The following is a 21,121-nucleotide window of genomic DNA, read 5'->3' as shown; positions in this document are numbered from 1 at the left end:
AGATGGCCACCCAACCTCTGCTTAAAAACCTCCAAGGAAGGAGAGCCCACCATCTCTCGTGGGATGCTGTTCCACTGTCGAATAGCTCTTGCCATTGGAAGGTTCTTCCTGATGTTTAGTTGGAATCTCCTTTCTTATAACTTGAAGCCATCGGTATAGCTTCTCTAATCTGTTCAGGTCATCTTGAATCCCAATTCTGTCTTTTGTGGCATTGGCTACCCCTCCCAGTTTGGCATCATCTGCAAATCTGATGAGCATCCCCTGAATTATAACTTCATCCAAGTCGTTTATAAAGACATTGAACAACACCAGGCCCAGGATAGAACCCTGAGGCAGAACCCCACTTATCACTTTTTTCCAGGATGAGCACTCTTTGGGTTTGGTCAGTCAACCAACCAACCAACCAACCATATGCGTTTTATGAACAGCATGCCAAGAGCAATGGCTGCAGGTGAAAGGGACAATCACAATACCCGCCACTGCAAACACACCTCTCCCTGATTTTTCACATGCAGAAATTTTTCCCATGGAGACCATTAAAAAACTTTTGCAATCTCCCACTGGCAACCTGGAGTTGTACTGTTTCAGAATGACTGTCTTGTGAATTTATTGAATGTGTAGATTAACATACAAAACTTGCACCAGAGGTGACTCAGGTTTGCAAACTCCCTGGCTAGTACCTTATCCACAAGGAGAAAGCATGGCAATAATTAAACTCGCTACAAGCTCAAAAAGTGGTGGAGCTCATGGTGGCTTGTAAATATTTTTTTACCAGCCATTCTCTTTCAAGTAGGATTGATTTCAAATTGACTTTGTGTCTCCTCCACAGCATCTCTCCTACTGTGCTTATTATTCCATTGAGGGCCTGCCACTCTGCAAGGAAGGAGAGCTTTTGCTTTTCTTCTATAAACTGCTTCTGAAGTTGGGTTAAGCTTTGTATTTGACTGCTTTCGTAGGAGCCCATGGTGGATGCAAAGACAACCAAGGCTAAAGGGGGAGGGAGATTAAAAATAAATGTCTATGGCTTAGTTTTGAACATGAGCAGGTGCTTACCTCTATCGTGGGATCATACTCATCAACAAAATGGTTCTGGATAAGCTGAATGGTCAAAGCACTTTTCCCTACGCCTCCTGCCCCAACTACCACCAGCTTGTACTCGGTCATCTTCTGGTCAACCCCGGTTCAGGGTTCCCTCAAAACACAGCGGCCTGAAAGAGAAGAGAATTGGATATAAAGCACATGAATATTGGATGAACTCCTCAGCCCCACCCTTAACACAACTATTTGCCATTAATGCTACTTGACACCATGGCACAGTTAACAGCATCACAGCATGACGACGCAAGAGCCTCTGGAGCAAAGCAAAAGCAGCTACAGCAAAGGCACTTGGTAGTCAAGGTCAGCGGTCTATTCAGGTTATTCTGCTGGTACAAGACCCAGCTAGTTGCAGATTGCTGTCATTACAGGAATGTGGACAGCCCTCAACACCCACCCAGAAGCCCTGAAGGGGATTAAAGCCCTCTTATTAGAGCCCTTTTAAGGAATTATGTAAACAATGAGCAGGCAAAGCAAAGCACGGGCACGAAGCAAGAAATGGATATTCATTATTCAGGCCCAGTTAAATCAATGCTTAGTAGTTTGCTTTAAAATACATTGTCAGAACAGTGCAGATGATGAAGAGTGTAGTTTGGACAGGCTTCAAACCCCACCCCTCCCTGTCTTGACTAACTTAGCCTTTCACATGGCCAATGCAAAAAAGACAAAATGAGATAAACACTTTGCACACGAAAAAATGGGCTACTACTAGTGACACAGAATGCCGGCTTTGCTCTTTCATGTGTTATGATGAAGTTTTCTCTCTCAACAATGAAGAATGATTATTATCAATGTTGAAAATGAACTGTCATTGCTAGGCAATTTCATAGACATTTTGGGGGGCAATTCACATTACTAGCATATTACCCGGTTATTTGAGAGACCATCTTACTCCTTGTATTCTCAGAAGGTCACTGCGTTCTGCAGGAGAATTTCTCCTTGAAGATTCTAATTTTTTAGAAGCCTGGTCTATAGTTACTTGGAGCAGGGCTATCAACATGGCTGCCTGAGGTTTAAAAACAATACAGAACACACACACCTATCTTCAGTTATTAGTTTTTGCATTGTTTTTAAAGCTATTTTTTATTTAAATGGTCTAGAGACTAACAAGGAATGAGATTCATAAAATACTTTTTTGATGCTACTGCTACAAGTCCTGATCACTTCTTGTATGCATACAGACATAATTTTGTTTGTATGCTGCCTTTCCATAGGCCAAACCACACTCAAGGAGGCTTACAACAGGAAAAAATACATAATTACAGCATAACAAAAGTGGTCACAAACAATAAACAAAATATCAAAAATATACAACCAAAGTAAACTATTTCCACATAAATCATAAGATCTAAAATAAAGATACAAAAAATTAACATCAATAACAGCAACAACCCTCCCCCACCATTCATGCAAATGTAATGCAATGTAAAAAGGGGGTAAATCATGGAGAGAATTAGCAGCAATTCCTACAACCACAGTGACTGAAATAAGTGCTGCCATAATTAAGGGACTTGGTGCCAGCTGTATGATAACACATTACGTTTGTCCATTGCAAACATGTGGCTGAAGATGATTCTGACTGCTCATATGTAGACAAAATATGTTCTGTGACCTGGTCCTTATTCATAACAGCTTCCATTTTCTCCAGCCCTTTTTCATGTCCTATTTTTGAGAGGAATTGTCTTTATATTTGCAGTACGTTTCCGAGCACAATTCAAAGTGTTGGTGTTGACCTTTAAAGCCCTAAACGGACTCGGCCCAGTATACCTGAAGGAGCGTCTCCACCCCCATCGTTCTGCCCGGACGCTGAGGTCCAGCGCCGAGGGCCTTCTGGCGGTTCCCTCACTGTGAGAAGCCAAGTTACAGGGAATCAGGCAGAGGGCCTTCTCGGTAGTGGCACCCGCCCTGTGGAACGCCCTCCCAGCAGATGTCAAAGAGATAAATAACTACCTGACATTTAGAAGACATCTGAAGGCAGCCCTGTTCAGGGAAGTTTTTAATGTGTGACATTTTAATGTATTTTTAATCATTGTTGGGCAGGGTACAAATAATAAATTACTATTACTATTACTTTAACGCTACTGGAATTGCACACATTTTCCATGGGCAGAAGGAAACAATTTATTTTTTCTCTTGATACTCTGCATTATGCCTTTTGATGGCAAGTTTCCATTAGTGGCATTAAGATCAGACACAGGCACTCAGTAGCAGAACTGAAAAACAGCAGCAAAGTGCCTTTTATCCCATTTCTCCTTTATCATTTATTATACTGATACCCCCGCCATATGGCCCCAGAGTGCCCTCAGGGCGGCTTATGTAACTTGATAACAAAAATGTAGGAACAGTACAAATATCAATTTAACTTACTAAAACTACAGACGCAACAGAGAAGCAGAAACAATTAAGAGGTCCAGTCTTAAATAAATAAAGCTGGGGGCTTGCTCACATTAGGTGGCACCCCTCTTCCAGAACATTCTCAATGAAAATTCTCAGGGGTTCCAAAGAGAAAAGCCCCTCGTATTTCCTACCAGAAACTCCAAATGCCATGGGGATGCAACAGTGCTTCTCTGGTTAGCTTAAAGCAGAGATGGGAAACGTACAAGCTGCAGCAATACCTGGAAGGCCACAACTCCCATCATCCCTGGCCACTAGTCATGTTGGCTGAGGTTGACAGGAGCTGTAGTTCAACAGCATCTGTTTATGGTCCATTTGGGAAAGGGCCACACCTCAGTGGCACAGCATCTTCTGTGTATATGGAAGGTCCTAGTCTTAATCCCTGGCAACTTCAGGCAAGGGTGAGGGAGATCCTAGTCAGAAATTCTGGAGCCGTTGCCGGTCAGTGTAAACAACACTGAGTTAGATGGACCAAAGGTCTCACTCAGCATAAGGCAGTTTCCTATGCTCATCTTCTTCCTAACCTCCACATCCCTGACGCAAGGCTTCAGAGGGGCCACATCCCTGCTCCTTCTGCCTACTCTCCTCAGCCTCAGCTCAATTCTCACAGAAGAGCGGGCAACACGGAACTAATTAATTCTCCACGGGATACTCCCCAATTTCAGAATGAGAGACATTGTAATGAGGAGCCCCCCATGCCAGCTGGAAGAAGCTGACAGTCGAACAAAAATGCACTAGGCATGGCTATCCGCAACCTCTGCTGTGTATCTGGGGGAGGGAGAAGCAGAAAGTGCTTTTCAATTTTGCTCTGCCATTTTCAGCAGGATTCCACCCCCAAGCTTTAGCTACTTCACAATATTTCTATGGAAAACAGAACAGTCATGTCTAAGCAGATGGAGGGGGGAAACCCCTAAAAGCCTGAGTATTGAAAAAAGAAAAGCAGCCCATCATCATCCCTAGCTTCTGCCTGCCAGAAGCCAACAAAAAGGGTCAAACGCTAATGATCTGAAACTGTGTGTGCCTGTTGCACGGCTGCTTCCATTTCCTCTCACTGGTTGGAACTGCTCACAGGGAGGAGCTGCTCCTGTTTTCATCTTTGTTCAGGCTCAGCAAAAATATATGACCAGTGCAGGTGGCCCCTGGCCTAGAAGCACAGGCATCAAGATCCCACAGACTTTCCATTATGTACTTTGATTGTTGTTGTTGTTGATGATCTTAGCTTAATTTTTCACCAAGTCTTTTAGATGGGTAGATATAACAGAAGAGGTATCCCTTGCCTTCTCAGCTTCAGGAAAACTTCCAAGGCCTACTGGAATGTTTCCACTGCAAAAGTGGCTACCTACAAAACACAAGCTTGTTACTTATTCAGGGTCCTTTTCTCTGGGATGCTACCTCTGCACACAGGTTCACTGTTATAGGACAAGGTCAGGCTTCTTCAACTACTTTGCCTCCTACTGCTGTGCATAGATCTAATGGACTGAGAAGGCAAATCAGCATGGAGGGAGCCATCAAATCTTCAACAGAGTAGAGGATCACACCACTTGACAGTCGCTAACAAAATCTTTTTGTCAAAGGGACAGAAAATTGTTTCAAAGTAAACACATGCCTGCTCTCATCCAGGGGCTTAACACTTGAGTAGGGCTTCACCTTGGTATCTGAGCTGACTCCTGTTATGATACTTAACGTTTAAATTGCACTTTAAATTTTCCAAAAGCTTCATAAGCACTAGCTCCATAATCCTTACAGCAGCTCCGTAAGGCAGGCTTGTATCCATTCCCACAAGGCAAGTGCTGACTGCAACAGGCAGGCCAAGGCAGCCTCTTGAAAGAGCTGATTTGTGGATTTCACACGCTCCGCTACCACACCACCTCTGAACAGCTATCTTCTAACAAGTGGTGGCAATGTTTTATTTCAGTTTACGATATATGTATACACCACTTTCAAATGTTTTGAAAGATAAAAAGGTTGTGAGCCCTTCCTACATACAAAATACCCTCCTAAACAACCTTCGCCAAAGCCCCACATGGCAACATTTTGCAGTTCACTAATTCTCTATTATTTCCAGGATGTGACAACTTCTGATTTCAATATGTGGGAACCTGTCTCTTGTGCAGGTGTAACATCACTCGTTCTCATCATGGTGAGGAGATTGGAAGATTGCCATGTGCTCCTGGCTTAATTCCCCCATGCCAATTCCATGGATTATTTTAACCACAATGAAGTGGTTATGCAGACAGAGTGTTACATCAGTGGCAACCAGGTTTTGTTTCAACCTGAAACCCACTTCAAACTTTTAACTCTGCTGTGATTCAGCAATTAATTTCATTCACGCAGATTAAGTACTGATCAGCATTAGAGGCAACTGGCACAGCGGTGCCTATACTCCCATAACCGTCTCCTTTATGCAGAGGAAAACGGTCACATTAATGGCCTAATTAGTGGCACACAGAGGAAGATTTTAGGATCCTGAATTCTTTTTTGATGTTCATCCATGCTGTACACACAGCCATCTTGCACAAAAAGGCCCCACATATGCACGGAAAGCAGTTTGTTTCTGTCTCCTTGGAACCCACAGCATCCCTATAGTGCTAAGCTTCCCTCTCCAGTGGAGGTAACACAATGCCCATGCTGAGGATAAGCCCACTGCTCTCCAATTATTCCAATCAGATCATCACCTTGTCACAAAGGGAACACAAGTGAGCCTTACAAGCAGGCAGGCACACAGGACTGGCGCTACAACTCAAGAGTTAGGGAGCAGCAAGAAAAATATGTAGTACAGCAGGGGTTCCCAAAGTGGGGGGTACAGCTTCCTGGGGAGCAGCGGGGTTATGGGTAAGAGGCATGGGGGCAACAGAAGCTGCTGGAGGTGTGAATGACTATCAGATTTTGAAAAGCTGGTATCATTAGATCAAGTTCATCACTTTTCTTGAATTAATTAAACTAAACAATTTGAATACGATTTTGACTTACATGTGCAATTAATTGCTACTGTTAAATTTTATTGTGTTATTATTTTCCTTAGTGGGTCGTGCAAAGCGCTTTTCTGAATAATGCCTTTTTATAAGGTAGGGTAGAGGGGCACAGGGGATGAGTTTATGGAACTAAGGGGGGGCCGTGTGGTGAGAGAAATACATGAGCTAGAAGCAACTCATTTGCTTTTAGAATCAGAAGCTATAACCAACAGAACATCCAACGGAACATCCAATAGCCATATAACTGGGGAAACAACACTATTCTAACAATATTCTAACATATAATCAGTACTTCTTACAGTTTATTTTCAGTTACAAAAGTCTGATATCCAGTGGCGGAGATCCACTCCTGCCCAAAGAACACAAAGAATGTGGGAGAAGAAGAGGTCAGTTTTCCATTTCATACCATACTTTAGATATACTAAGTACAGTGATACCTCGGTTTTCAAACTTAATCTGTTCTGGAAGTCCGTTCTTAAACCAAGGAACACTTTCCCTGATGAGGTCTCCGGCTGCCGGTGCCCTTCCACCATTCAGCTTCCATTCTAAGACTGAGGTAAAATTCGAAAACCGGGACACTACTTCTGGTTTTGCGGAATTCATAAACCGAATAGTTCGTAAACAGGGATGTTCTTAAACTGAGGTACCAGTGCAGTGATGAGGAAAAAATTGAACGGTTTCCAAGTATCATCAAAGTGTGGTGCAAAGTGAGGCTGAACCCTCCCCTTCCTCTGAATTCTCCTCTTAGAGGAGGAACAGAATCTGTTTCTCCCACCTAGCAGGATGGAAGACTCCTCCCCCTCAAGAGTTTTCCATGATGCATGGGAGAAACTGAGGCAGGGTTCTTCCACTTTATGCTGGGCTCCTAGCTAGAGATACCGTATTTTTCGCCCTATAGGACGCACTTTTTCCCCTCCAAAAATGAAGGGGAAATCTGGGTGCGTCCTATGGGGCGGGTGCGTCCTATGGGGCGAATGCAGGCTTTTGCTGAAGCTTGGAGAGCGAGAGGGGTTGGTGCGCACCGACCCCTCTCGCTCTCCAGGCTTCAAGAACACATCCGCAGCCTAGGCAGCCCTGCGGGACCTCCGCAGGGCTCCCCACACTGCAGATAGCAGCCTGCCGCCCAGCGCGAGGGGCGCCCTGAAGCAGAGCGCCCCCCGCGCCCGGCAGACACCCGCAGTGTGGGGACCCTTGCAGGAGTTCCCCACAAAGCTCCCCACGCTGCGGATAGCAGCCTGCCGCCCAGCATGAGGGGTGCCCTGAAGCAGAGCACCCCCTGCGCCCGGCAGACATCCGCAGCGTGGGGACCCTTGCAGGAGTTCCCCGCAGGGCTCCCCACGCTGCGGATAGCAGCCTGCCGCCCGGTGGGCGGGGCGCCCTGATGCAGAGCGCCCCTCGCGCCGGGCAGACATGGGCCAGCCCCACAAGCTCGGGGGACAGCAGGGAGGCGCAGCGCCGTCATCCCGCTGTTCCTCGACCTGGTTCGGTTTCCCCGACCTGCTTTTGGGGGGGAAATAAAGGAATTTTCCCCCCTTTATTTCCCCCCCAAAAAACTAGGTGCATCCTATGGGACGGAGCGTCCTATGGGACGAAAAATACGGTAATCACCATAAATGTTCATGGCTGTTGCCAACAAGCCAGCAACTATCCAATTGATTTCAGACCATGGCGGGGGATGGGGGGCAGACCAGCTTTTCTGCAGGGAGTGATCTTCAATGCAGTCTGGTCCATTTTGACAGATGTGCTCAAGCCCAGGAAAAAGTGTTATTTTAAAAGAAAAACTCTGAAAAGGAGTGGGTGATTATAAAGAGTCATTCCTCATTATTAGTCATACTGTGTGCATGTGCAGAAAACTGGCACCTGTGACCCTCGTGCAACCAGATTTCAGGTAGCAATAGCAGCCTTGATGTACAAAATATTTTCCAAGCGCTTGAACTACCACAAGATATCTCCACAACTGCAGCTCATCCTTGAAGAAAGCAAGACAGACTATGTGGAAAATGAGAAACAAAAAGTACATTTATTATGTAGTAAACCAGCTGTGCCAAATTGCCTCAAAACATCCTCCACTGCTGTGACCCATCATCCCATGGCAGATTGCAGAAGTAACAAAGTAAATTTCAAAAACACACCCAGGGCATAATGCAGCCAAAGTTAAGCAGCTTTAAAATTCCACTGATATCAACAAGAGTTAAACACATGTTCAACTCTCCCACTGAAATATTGAAACTTGATGTGCCTTAAATCACATTACAGTGGTACCTCGGGTTAAGTACTTAATTCGTTCTGGAGGTCCGTTCTTAACCTGAAACTGTTCTTAACCTGAAGCACGACTTTAGCTAATGGGGCCTCCTGCTGCCGCCGTGCCGCCAGAGCACGATTTCTGTTCTTATCCTGAAGCAAAGTTCTTAACCTGAAGCACTATTTCTGGGTTAGCGGAGTCTGTAACCTGAAGCGTATGCAACCCGAGGTACCACTGTGTTTAAATAGTCAGACCTGGTTCCTACCCTTTCTTCAAGAAACTCTGGACTGCAAACATGGCATTATTCTGTTTTATCCTCAAAACCCTGAAAGGCAGATTAGTCCACAAGATAGCAACTTCACTTGCTAAAAGTCACCCTGTGAACTTCATGGCTTAGAATTGAACCTAGGTCTCTGGAGCAGAGACCTATATGCTCCACCACAGTCTTTCACATCATGCAAGGTAATAAATGTTTTAATAATCAGTGACCTTCTAAGGCTTTTAATGCACAAATATTAATGTACTCCCTCTGGCACTGCAACAGTCAATGTGGTGCCCTCCAGATCTTGTTGGATCACAACATCAGCCTCAACTAACATGATCAGCAGTCAGGGATGATGGGAACTGTAGTCTAAGGACATATTGGCTACTCTTGCTCTAATATCTGCTAGGAAGCCCATTTTCAGATACTCTGTCTAATCCGGTTTGGCCATTCTCCATTCATTCCGCCTCTTTCAGACTTCACTTCAGGAACAGAGATGGTCAAAACCACCACCTTCTAGATTTGCACTAGTGAACAGAATTCAAGCCTGATAGTCAGAGAGCATGAAGCGATGCTATATTGTCTGCTGAAAACTGACCAGTGCTCGATAAGAGAACCATACATTCAAATTAACCCTTTCTCTCAGCAAAGCAAACTCAGACTGTGTGTGCACCATATTTTTAAAGCACATTATTTCCCCCAAATAATCCTTGGAACTGTAGTTTGTTGATGGTGCTGAGAATTGTAGTTTTGGGGGTAAATTATAATTCCCAAGATTCTTGGGGGGCGGGAATAATGTACTACAAATGTATGGTGTGTACGCAGTCTCATTTTCAGAAGTTTTAGTTCCATTCTGTATATAGCCTTTTTGACTTAACATGCAACTTCTTCATGGAAGGGAGCAAGATGTGTTTTTCCAAAGTGGAAGCTATTCAAAGGTTATTGTGATTTATTTATTTTTTTAAAAAAGAATAAATATTTTAGTCATTAAAAATATATTCTGAAAGGTATAAAAAACTGCTGTAGACAATTACTTTTTATTAGTATCTTGCAATATTTTATATGAAAGTACAGTCTATAAACATTTAAATACATAAATATAATTTTGCAAGAATCAATCTAGGGTTTTCTTTCTCAGTGGGAAAAAATATTAAAGTAAGAAAGGTAGTATGGGCTTTCAGCTGGGTCTAATCACACAGGTGCAAAGCCACCCTTTGCCCTGACATCTCTCAACCACAGAATGAGACTTTGGGGAGCATATGTATATATATTGCCTTCTGTGCAGGATAAGATATAAATCTGGGTGGCAACTCACTCTGTTGACAAGCTAAGCTAGTCTGAATCCTTTGGAAATGACACAGTCCCCCTCAAAAGCAAGAGATAATATAAACTACAAAGGAACGGAACTGTTGGCATTGTCTGACATGAAACACACACACACACACACACACACACACACACACACCATTCTTACATGAACACTTCTTGAATCATGACATTTTAGGTCAGTTTCATTTGTCAGTTAGCTAAATGTTTACATGCAATCCTTCTTGCATTCAGGATACATCAGCTTTGTCACCATCCTTCTGATGGGCTCCCCAGCAACCCAGAAACTGTGGATATGACTTCTCCTATCTGCAGCAGTAGAAAGTATCAAGTTGCACCCAGAACCATCTGCACTTGTAGGAAACCTCAGGAGTATGTGACTACGAGCAACTTAAAAAGAGCAACCACTAAACTAAGGAGCCCATCCTCACATAGTTTCATTTGACAGAGTTACAGTTCTGCCTATATCAATGAAGGGAAAAAAATCTTTTAATACGTCCTCATTTGCCTAGTCTGATAAATGCAGAGCCAACACATCTGGAGAAATTATGTTTCTTTACACATATATAAGGAAAATGCAATGCTATCAATGGAAGCGTTCTACTTCTTTTACTACACAATGTGCATTCATTGGGGAAGGAACCACCAAATAATTAAATAAAAAAGTTCCTTCCAGTAGCACCTTAAAGACCAACTAAGTTAGTTCTTGGTATGAGCTTTCGTGTGCATGCACACTTCTTCAGATACACACTTCTTCAGATATCTGAAGAAGTGTGCATGCACACGAAAGCTCATACCAAGAACTAACTTAGTTTGTCTTTAAGGTGCTACTGGAAGGAACTTTTTTATTTTGACTATGGCAGACCAGCACGGCTACCTATCTGTAACTCAAATAATTAAATGTATTTATCACCTTGTTTTCCTATGAAAATTGACTGTGTAAGTTCAGTCTCATAAAAATATGTGTGCCCTGGGTTAGTGAGAGATTTTTGGAAAACAGCAAAGCTTGGTATAAGGTAGGGGTCCTCAAACTTTTTCAGCAGGGAGCCTGTCCACTCTCCCTCAGACCTTGTGGGGGGCCAGACCATATTTTGAAGGAAGAAAATGAATGAGGGATGATGAGCGGCACGCGAAACGGCTCCGGAGAAGGGCTGCTTTAAATGGCGGCCGCTTGAGAGGAACGCTCAGCCCACCGCGGCTCCTGTGTCTTGCAAGTGGCAGGGGCTGGGATGGCGGAGGGATGATGAGCGGTGAACGAAAGGGCTCCGGAGAGGAGCTGGCGCCAACAAAGCCCAAGCCCCTTCCTCCTCTAACAGTGGCGTAGCGTGGGTTGTCAGCACCCGGGGCAAGGCAAGTAATTTGCGCCCCCTAACCCGTGGATTTGCGCCCCCTAACCCCCAGATGTTGTGCCCGGTGCGGCCGGCCCCCCCTGCACCCCCCACGCTACGCCACTGTCCTCTAAGCAGTGCGGGGAGAAGCCAGGAGGGGGGAGGGGATGGCACCGCCATGTGAGGGGGAGAGAGGGAGAGAGAAAGAAAGCGTGTGCTGGCGATTCACACACTGGAGAACCATGCAGCGATTCCTGGACCATCCGCAGGCCAGATTTAGAAGGCAATTGGGCCTAATCTGGCCCACAGGCCTTAGTTTGCTGACCCGTGGTATAAGGGGTTCATCTCTTAGCCATAGCTACTTTTGCTTTTCTGGCCAGCTGGAGCAGAAACTTCCAGGGTAAGCACACAGAAAGAGAAATACCTGGATATGCTAAAGATGCTCCCAAACTGCAACCCAGCTAATGTCTGCCTATATGCAGCATTAGCAGAGGCATGGGTTAATTAATCTGGCAACAAGGCAATAAATTAAGCAGAATCTGATATGCTGAACTTAAGGGCTGTACTTTAAATCTTTAAATTCATAGGCAGGTTTTTGTCTGTGCAGCAGGGCTGGAGCCATTGTGGCCCCATCTCAGATTCAGCCTCTAGACTCCTTGACTGCATTTGTTTACATCCTGAGCTGTTCTTTCCGTACACAGCAGAGCATCCAGGATCTCAGAAAGAGCTACAGCAAGTCTATGAGCCAGCACACTTTATTTGAGTGGAAAGTGATCTTAATAGCTCACTCATCCGTGAGCCATTCTCAGAGCTCCATCTCCCTCCCCCAAACTGGGCATTGTGAGAAATCCTCAAGACTGAGATCAGCCAATGAACAAGGGACAGCTTGCAACTCTGATTTTTCTCATGTTAGAAAAATAACAGGGGTGGTTGTTGTTTAGTCGTGTCCGACTCTTCGTGACCCCATGGACCAGAGCACGCCAGGCACTTCTGTCTTCCACTGCCTCCCGCAGTTTGGTCAAACTCATGCTTGTAGCTTCAAGAACACTGTCCAACCATCTCGTCCTCTGTCGTCCCCTTCTCCTTATGCCCTCCATCTTTCCCAACATCAGGGTCTTTTCCAGGGAGTCTTCTCTTCTCATGAGGTGGCCAAAGTATTGGAGCCTCAGCTTCACGATCTGTCCTTCCAGTGAGCACTCAGGGCTGATTTCCTTCAGAACGGAGAGGTTTGATCTTCTTGCAACGGGGGGGGGGGGGGGCTCAAATATTTTATTGGGGGGATAGAGGGACCTCAGCCCCTCCTATAAAAATACATTTACATTTCAAAATGCTCTTTTTCCTAGAGCATCCATCTAAATTTAATGTTTCCTGCAAAACAATATTAAGCACTTGTTAGAAAAGAAGGCATACTGGATGCTGGCCTGTTTTGCATGCTTTCTTTTGCTGAAAAACATAACTGGACACTAAGTAGCAGATTTGCAAAGACACTTTTTGTACTAAAGGAATGATATGGGCATTCAGGACAGAGAGGAGGGACAGGAAGTCGTGCAGAAAGCAAACAGTTCCAAAACTTATGTGTATGCAAGAATCAACAGTTCTTGAGTGTTAACATGAACTTGCCACACAAACTGAGCCACCAGCACATTCCAGTTCTATCATGCTCCTGATGCTGCTCCATTCTGAGTCCTCCTTTTCTCTGCTTCTTCCTTCAGGCAAATTCAGTAAGAGACACATCTCATATGTCTACCCTCATAGGGTTGCATTAGGATAAAATGGATGGGGATGGAGAGAGAACCATGCTCCTTGGAAAGGGGGAGCTGTAGGAATTGCAGGGACTGCAAAACATTGGCAGATAAACCTTAGGAGATGCACTGATAATCCTTAAACATTTCACGTGATAATAAAGTGTAGCATCATGACATAATTAAAACCCATATCATTTACTTTCCACGAAGAGATGTAAAAACGATCTCGCCTTATGAAAAAGGTGTGTGTGTATGCATGTGCTAACATGTAACAGCATTCCAGGCGGGCAAAAGGACAAAGTGTGCCTCAGGGCACATTTAATGTGCACGCCATCATGAGTAAAGACATTTCACTTCCTTGCTTGCTTCTCTACTGATCAAAAAAACCTCTGCACAACCAGACTCTATATAGTTATCATACCATCACTATACTACTTGGAACTCTAGAGCACAGCACTTCCTCAACCCAAACCCCAGTTTAAAAACCTATGTTTCAGTTTTCTCTAAAGCTATCCCCATATTGGGTGAGACGCTGTCCTACATTCCAAATCCTGAAGTTTACAGCCTTCAACATTTTTGCAAAATATGACAATCTGATTAGAAAAACAAGGTGTTTCCAGACAACCGTGATGGTTAGAATATTAGCAATGTGGCCAAGAGCAAACATAACATTGCCAACCTCTGCTGGAAAGAAGTGGGAGCATTACAGCGACACACTGTCCATTAGGTGTGGAAATTTGCGATCAGAGATTTTAGTGTCACAATTTAATACCACCCCTCAATAAGATGCTGGTGCTCTTTTTAGCATAATCTATAAAGAAACGTTGGTTCAATGTGATTCCCCAGGTTTCTTTTCCTGTTTCTCCTTCCTAGCAGGGCTCTATGACCCCTGAAAGATATTAAATGTTGGATTATAGATAACTTTCTAAGTTCCATCTTTATTGAATGGCAGGAGAATCGTGCATCTGGGATATTCCGAGTGTCAGGCTTCTACAATTTCAGGCACTGTGGAAAGTGTTTGGACTATTCAGATTTTAAGTACCCAAACTTGGTATCAAAGTCATATGGCAAAGCAGAATATGATATTAGCCATCCTTCAGTACAGTTGTACTTCACAAAGTGTTTTATTGGGAACAACATATTTGCTAAGCAACGACTTGCCTCATGATCCAAAATTTCAGTATCATTTATTTCCTCTCCCAACGAATTATCACCATCTGTGCTTAATGATAGCATTTCAGCAAGAGACTCTCCTACAACACTTATGACGAATACCTTTCTGATTATGGTAGCGCAGGACCAAAGTCTTGATTAAGAAATGAGATCTTCTTCAATAACTTTATCTACTGAATGATTTTTAAATATTACCCACCCCCAAGAAGCTGTTCACCAAGGCAGAAGTTAAAACCAAGGCTGGACTGGTTTTCAATATCACAATATATCACCAGCTAAGGCTCTAAAACTGATAAATGATGTTATTATCAATCACTTCATGGGTACTTTCAGCAGCAGGTAAGCCAAAATGCATCCCAACAGGACTTTTGGTTTTGGGCTTGGCTACCAAAGGGTGGTATTCCAGACAATCCAAAGTATGGTGATGAGTCATAATGCATACAAATAATCTGGGACTGCCAGCAGGCCTGCTAGGCAGAAGTGGCAGCAGCCTGGTGGTGGTAGGATCAACAACAGCTGGGGGGGAGGCGGCAGCAGCAGCAGCAGACTGGCACAATAATCAGCAGCCTGCGAAGCCTCGCCCCAGAAGTGGCTGGCGGCAGTAGAAGTGGTGGCAGCCTGCAAGGCCTTGTCATGGTGGCAGCAGGAATGGCGGCCTCCGAGGCCTTGCGGTGATAGCAGGAGACGGTGGCAGAACAAGAGGTGGCCTGCAAGGCCTTGCTGAGGCAGGCTGCCACAGCTTCTACCATCTCCCACTACCGCCAGGACTTGCAGGTGCCACCACTTCTTGCCACCACGGCAAGGCCTTGCAAGCCCTACTGTTTGTGTTGCCAAGAGGCCTCGCAAGCTGTCATTACTATCGCCACCACCTCCCACCACCACAAGGCCTCGCAGAATTCCGCTACTACCATCATCTGTCACTGCTGCGAGTCCCAGCAGGCCACCGCCGCTTCTGCTGCCAAATCCTGTCGCCACTGCGAGGTCTCGCAGGCCTATGCCATTACTGCTGCCACTTTGAGTCGCTGTCACGAGGCTTCGCAATCCACTGCCGCCAATCTCTGTCACTGCTGTGAAGCCTTGCAAGCTGTTGCCGTTACTGCTGCCATGAGACCTTGCAGGCCTCCGCTGCTACTGCCGCCACCTCCTGCCAAGCTCCAGTCAGGAGGACCTAAGCCTATAGCCAGCTGATGCACATGTTTCTCTCTCTCTTTAACCTATCAATGCTCCACTTCACTTAAAAGAATAAAAAAGCAGCCTGAGTTCCTCTAAAGAAAATCAATATAACCAAATAAACTTTTAGAAGCTATAAAGGCTTCCATTCCCTTTTGAGTGCTCTCCAGGCAAAAAGATTTATTGTAATTATGTATTGGGCAAGAACCAGTGTTCAAAACTCCCATTGTTCTAGGCGCATTTTGTGACAGGGAATTTCATTAGCACGAGCAGTTTCTGAGCTCTGGGCGCAGTACTGCACCTAAGATTTCAGATTAAAAGGAAGGAAAGGAGGACCTTTTTCTGTCTCCAGCTACTCTCGGAAGACTGGAGAACAGACCCTCTTAAGAATATTAGGGGGTGGGCAGGGGAAGGACTAGACTATGTGAAAAATGAACATAATATTTTAGCTGCAGCTCATTCGTTTTCAGCTTTGTATTCTTGTTGTAAAAAAAGTACACCTAGACATCCCACTTTTGCGCCTGTAACCTAGGATTAAGGTGCCATTTAGCTCCCAGCTTTCATATCTGTTTCCAACACTGGCAAGGACATACTTCCTCCTCTCTGATTCAGTATTTCTTAATCTCAGTTTTTTTATTGTGTTTCCTTATTTTAATTCAGCTGTTTTGCCTTCTGGTTCTGTCTCAATGTTTGCGGATGCACAGGTAAACTTTTTTTAAAAAAAATTAATACCGTATTTTGCGCCCCATAGGACGTACCGGCCCATAGGACGCACCTAGTTTTTTGGGGGGGAAATAAAGAAAAAAAATTATTTCCCCCCCCCCCCAAGGTGCGGGGCTGGAAGAACCAGGTTGGGGAACAGCGGGTAGGCGTGCTCCGCCTCCCCGCTGTCCCTCGAGCTTGTGGGACTGGCGATGGGGAGAAGTGCGCTGAGTCCGGGACTGCAGGCAGCTCTGCGCAGCCATCGGGAACCGGGCGGGACTTCGCACCCCACACCCGATGGCCGCGCAGAGCTGCGCTGAGCCCGGGACTGCAGGCAGCTCTGCGCAACCCTTGGAGCCGGTCTCCCAAGGGTTGCTCAGAGCTTCCTGAAGCTTGGAGAGCGAGAGGGGTCGGTGCACACCGACCCCTCTCGCTCTCCAGGCTTCAGCAAAAGCCTGCATTCGCCCCATAGGAAGCACACACATTTCCCCTTCATTTTTGGAGGGGAAAATGTGCGTCCTATAGGGCGAAAAATACGGTAACTCTTTTTAGTGGATTTATTTCAAAACTTGTACACGTGTTGCTATTAATGACAATGTAATGTGTGCACACTCAGAGGATGACCTCCAAACCATCCTAAATATCTTCACAGAAGCTTATGAAAAACTTGGCCTTTCACTCAATATCCCAAAAACCAAAGTGCTGCACCAACAAGCAAAAAACAACCCCTCTGCAGTACCACAAATCCAACTTAATGGTGTAATGTTGGAAAGTGTCAATCACTTTTCCAATCTTTCCACAAGGGCCGACAACAATGCCAAAATCCAGCATCGCCTGAACTCTGCAAGTACAGCTTTCTCCCGACTGAAGCGCAGAGTGTTTGAGGACCAGAACTTGCGCAGGGAAACCAAAATGCTTGTTTACAAAGCGATTGTACTACCAACTTTACTTTATGTTTGTGAAACATGGACCACTTATAAACTCCATTTCCAGCTCCTTGAAAGATTCCATCAATGGTGTCTCCGAAAAATTTTACACATTGCTTGGGAAGACAGGTGAACTAATGTCAGTGTACTGGAAGAAGCAAAGATCACCAGTGTCAAAGCAATGATTCTTCAACATCAACTTTGTTGGACTGGTCATGTTGTTCAGATGCCTCATTATCGTCTTTCAAAGCAACTACTCTATTCCCAACTCAAGAATGGAAAGTGAAATGCTGGTGGACAACAAAAGAGGTTTAAATATGCTCTCAAGGCAAATTTTTAAAAAATTTAACATAAGCACTGATAACTGGGAAACTCTGGCCTGCGAGCACTCCAATTGGAGAACATGGACTTTGAAGAAGCATGAACTCAGGGCAAAAAGGAGAAAAGAGCTAAGAGGAAGGCATGCTTGGCAACCCCTCACTGTGATCAGCTGCCACCCGGAAACCTATGTCTCCACTGTGGAAGGACGTGTGGATCCAGAATTGGCATCCATAGTCACTTATGGACTCACTGTTAAGACCGTGGTCATGGAAGAGAATCTTACTCAGATACGGGTGTTCGCCAACGAAGAAGAATATAAGATTTGGCTTCAACTACAAAAGCAAAATATGAAACCTACTCTTCAGTTACTCTGCATATTTGCCATAAAGATCAGGAATGTTAAGCATTCAACAACCAATATGGATCTTCTGTCATATTGTATTTACCCGGTGTCCTATCTTCTGGTAGAATGTTTATGTATTGAGCATATGGTTATTTCAAGTATTATACTGAATTTGTAAATCACTTTGTGTTTCTGTTATCCAGGAAAATGGATCCAAAAAGAATGTAATAATAAAAAAGAGTTTGTAGCAAAATAGGCCAGATGTTGGTAACTATGGGATGGTGCCATTCCAATGAGAATTTGCAAACACTTGGAATCCTGGTGCCTTAAATCTTGCTTATAGCAGTAATGGTTTATAAACAGTGCCATAGAGCAAATCCATATAGGCTATCATGAGCAGAAGCCAGCAACTCCTGAAATAGGTTAACATATATTTAAGAGGTTCCAAAACCTCACTGATTTCCCTAATGTTTAGTAAAAAGACACACATACAAAGAGAGATCATTGTCTTGCTTCATTCGATTGCTCCCCACCCAACAAGTTTCATGGCTGAACAGAATCTCTCCAGTTCAAGTCCAACATACTCTCACACCTCTTGTTCACTCTTCGTAGTTCCATGATATCAATGAGGTACCCAATAGAGGGTGTCTTATTAAAAACCCACAGGAATGCATTTAGAAATTGCTATGCTAGTGAAGCTAATTTGCTCAGACTTGTTCACAAGGAAAAACATCAATGCAGGTGGCGGAGTCTTCCAATGATCTTCTCCTACCACAACAGCAAAAGGGAATGTAGCAGGAGAGGGAAACACACTAGCCTGCAAGTGTTCACAACAACTGGCAAACATGAAGAAGAACAATAACCAAAAACAAACAAACCCTAAAACTTGCTAGACTTTACACCTATATTTAAGATCTCAGCACCACCCCCTGGATCTTCCCATAGTGACAGCAATTACAGGTTTCATAACCTGTCTAGGATTGATAGGTTCTCAACACAATGCTACAGAACATGAAGGTGGCACAATATCACAATCCCTATCTGTGTTACAGCTATGAAACTTTGATATTGTAGCCATTTCCTTTTATGAAGGGTTGGGAACTTCTTTCAGTTGAAGGGCTGTGTTTCCTTCTGGGCAACCTCCAGGGGCCCCATGCAAAAGTGAGCAGTGAAACACATGTAGATTTTACCTCTACACAATAGGTTACTTTTGACAAGGGCTCACACACCCCTGTCAATCCTCCATTCAAGCAAGCAGGAGTTATTATCAGTGTTCAGCGATACTTTCCAGTCATGCAAACACACAAGGATGGTGCAAAATATGACTGGTGAGGGGTGAAACCTGGGAAATATGACTTGGCCAGGGAGAATCCCAAGAATCAGATAGAGAGGCCTGGAGGACTGCATTCAGCCCTAGAGCCCAAAGTTCACCATCCTTGTAGCATGGGTACCTTTGTCTTCCATCTCATTGGTTTGAGAGCATGAGGTGCAGCTACTGCTGTACAGTTTCATCGCCCTAAGATGGATTCTGTTTCATAAAATGGCTCCTGCGCACTGGCTAAGGGCTGGTCCCAGACACTACAACAGTGTGGATACATTAATAGGTTCGTAACTTTTCAGGTTTTGGGAAGAAAAACCAACCTGAGTCAGACACAAAGCAAGCCAACAGTGGATCCCTCCAATGAGGCACCTGTCTCCAACTTAAAAACTGAAACCAGCATCAATACTATTTCAGCTTTGTACAGAAACAAGTCCAGGAACAGACAAGCTGAAGATGGGGGAAGAAAAAGGACATTAGTTTGGACATTAGAACAAGAAGATCCCAGAAAGGAGTCCGTGGAAAAGGCTTCATGCAAGGCCACATCCAACTATCACAGCTGTAGAGGCTCGCTATTGGAAAAGGTTGGAGCAGTGTTAGAAACTGAGATAAGAATGCTAGGAGCCATTGTAGGCACCAAAACAAAATGTCTAGGCAATGAATCAGGGGGTCTGCAACGTAGTGCGGCAGCAAAGATGCTCTTTTGCTACTGTTCTACCCCACCAAACACCTGATTCACCTGGCAATGCAGTAGAAGCAAAAAAAAAAAGGGGGGGGGGACTTGTCTTTTCCTGCTGGGCAAATCAGGTGTTTGACAGGGATAGAGCATCTGTCAGACTGGACCCGTCAGACCAGCTGACTGCAGCCAGGCAGGTGGAGATGTGACTGGCGCCCGGTAATTTCAAATGCTGGTTGGAGCTACCTGTGCCTACAGAGTTGTTCCTTTTACTTTTGGCAGCAGTCTCACCCAACCCTGTATGACATAAGAGGGTTATAGACAGAGCTGTAACCAAAGCAGCCTGTCCCATCCTCAGTGTATATGGGTTGGCATCATTTTATAAGTGAAGAGAATGCACACCAGTTAGCCTTAACTGTGGTCAGCATCAATCCAGCTGTATCATATGTAATGCCACAGTGGGGAGGAGAGGCAAAATTCACACGCTATAAGAGAGGTACAATTATGATTAAGTACTGGGGGTATTAAGTGTATATCCACCCTTTAAGTCTTTTAACTAGACACTGAGCAAAAAGTGGGCATCAAAACTTTAGGTCTTTGCATTCAATTAACAAACCTTCATACAAATGCATTACAGCCCTTTCTATAAAGCAGCTTGCCAGTTTCTCACAAACCTAGCACAGCAAGTAGAAATTTTATGAGTGCTCAAATGCACTGAAATACGTGCAAAGCTATGGGGGCAGGATTATGCTGTGGAAAGATGTTGGCTGTTGGCCTGGGTGTGCTCTGTATGTGCTGAAGTCTGTGATTAGTCATGCTTCACAAAAGCTTCAGGGATTGCTGTTCTCATCCTACAGACTATTAGCCAACTGTGGGGGTTGAAGAAGAGGAATGGCAGGATTATCTAGATTCAACAGCTACCTGCTAGTAACATATTCCAATTACTTGCCCAGGCCCCACGATGTGAATTTTCTGCAATCTTTTAAACTTACTTCTGTGTGGAAGGACTGAACTCTGTATTTTTTACAATCCAGCCCTCTGTCTGCTTACACTCAACAGTCCTAACAGGTGAATCTGGGCTTGTTCTACAGTGTGTGTATGGTTGCAGTACTACTGGAATGAACCTAA

General features: G+C 44.6%; 1 protein-coding gene across 4 annotated transcripts in view; it reads right to left on the bottom strand.

Moving 5' to 3' along the window:
- The window catches only part of HRAS (HRas proto-oncogene, GTPase), a 67,410-nt gene that overhangs the window by 18,170 nt on the left and 28,119 nt on the right, over positions 1-21,121 (bottom strand). For 3 of the 4 annotated variants that reach the window (XM_083480603.1, XM_083480600.1, XM_083480601.1), the window contains exon 2: positions 1,054-1,208. In XM_083480603.1, coding sequence (XP_083336729.1) covers positions 1,054-1,164 — 111 coding nt within the window. In that variant the 5' untranslated portion in view covers positions 1,165-1,208. Of the gene's footprint in view, positions 1-1,053; positions 1,209-15,442; positions 15,632-21,121 lie in introns of those variants that run through there. The other variant, XM_083480602.1, reaches the window with a different exon arrangement.

Source organism: Podarcis liolepis (assembly GCF_965112155.1).
Source record: "Podarcis liolepis genome assembly, chromosome: 1".
In the NCBI taxonomy this organism is placed as follows: Eukaryota; Metazoa; Chordata; class Lepidosauria; order Squamata; family Lacertidae; genus Podarcis; species Podarcis liolepis.
The sequence above is the reverse complement of the archived record's forward strand: the minus strand, read 5'-3'. Positions and strand labels throughout refer to the sequence as shown.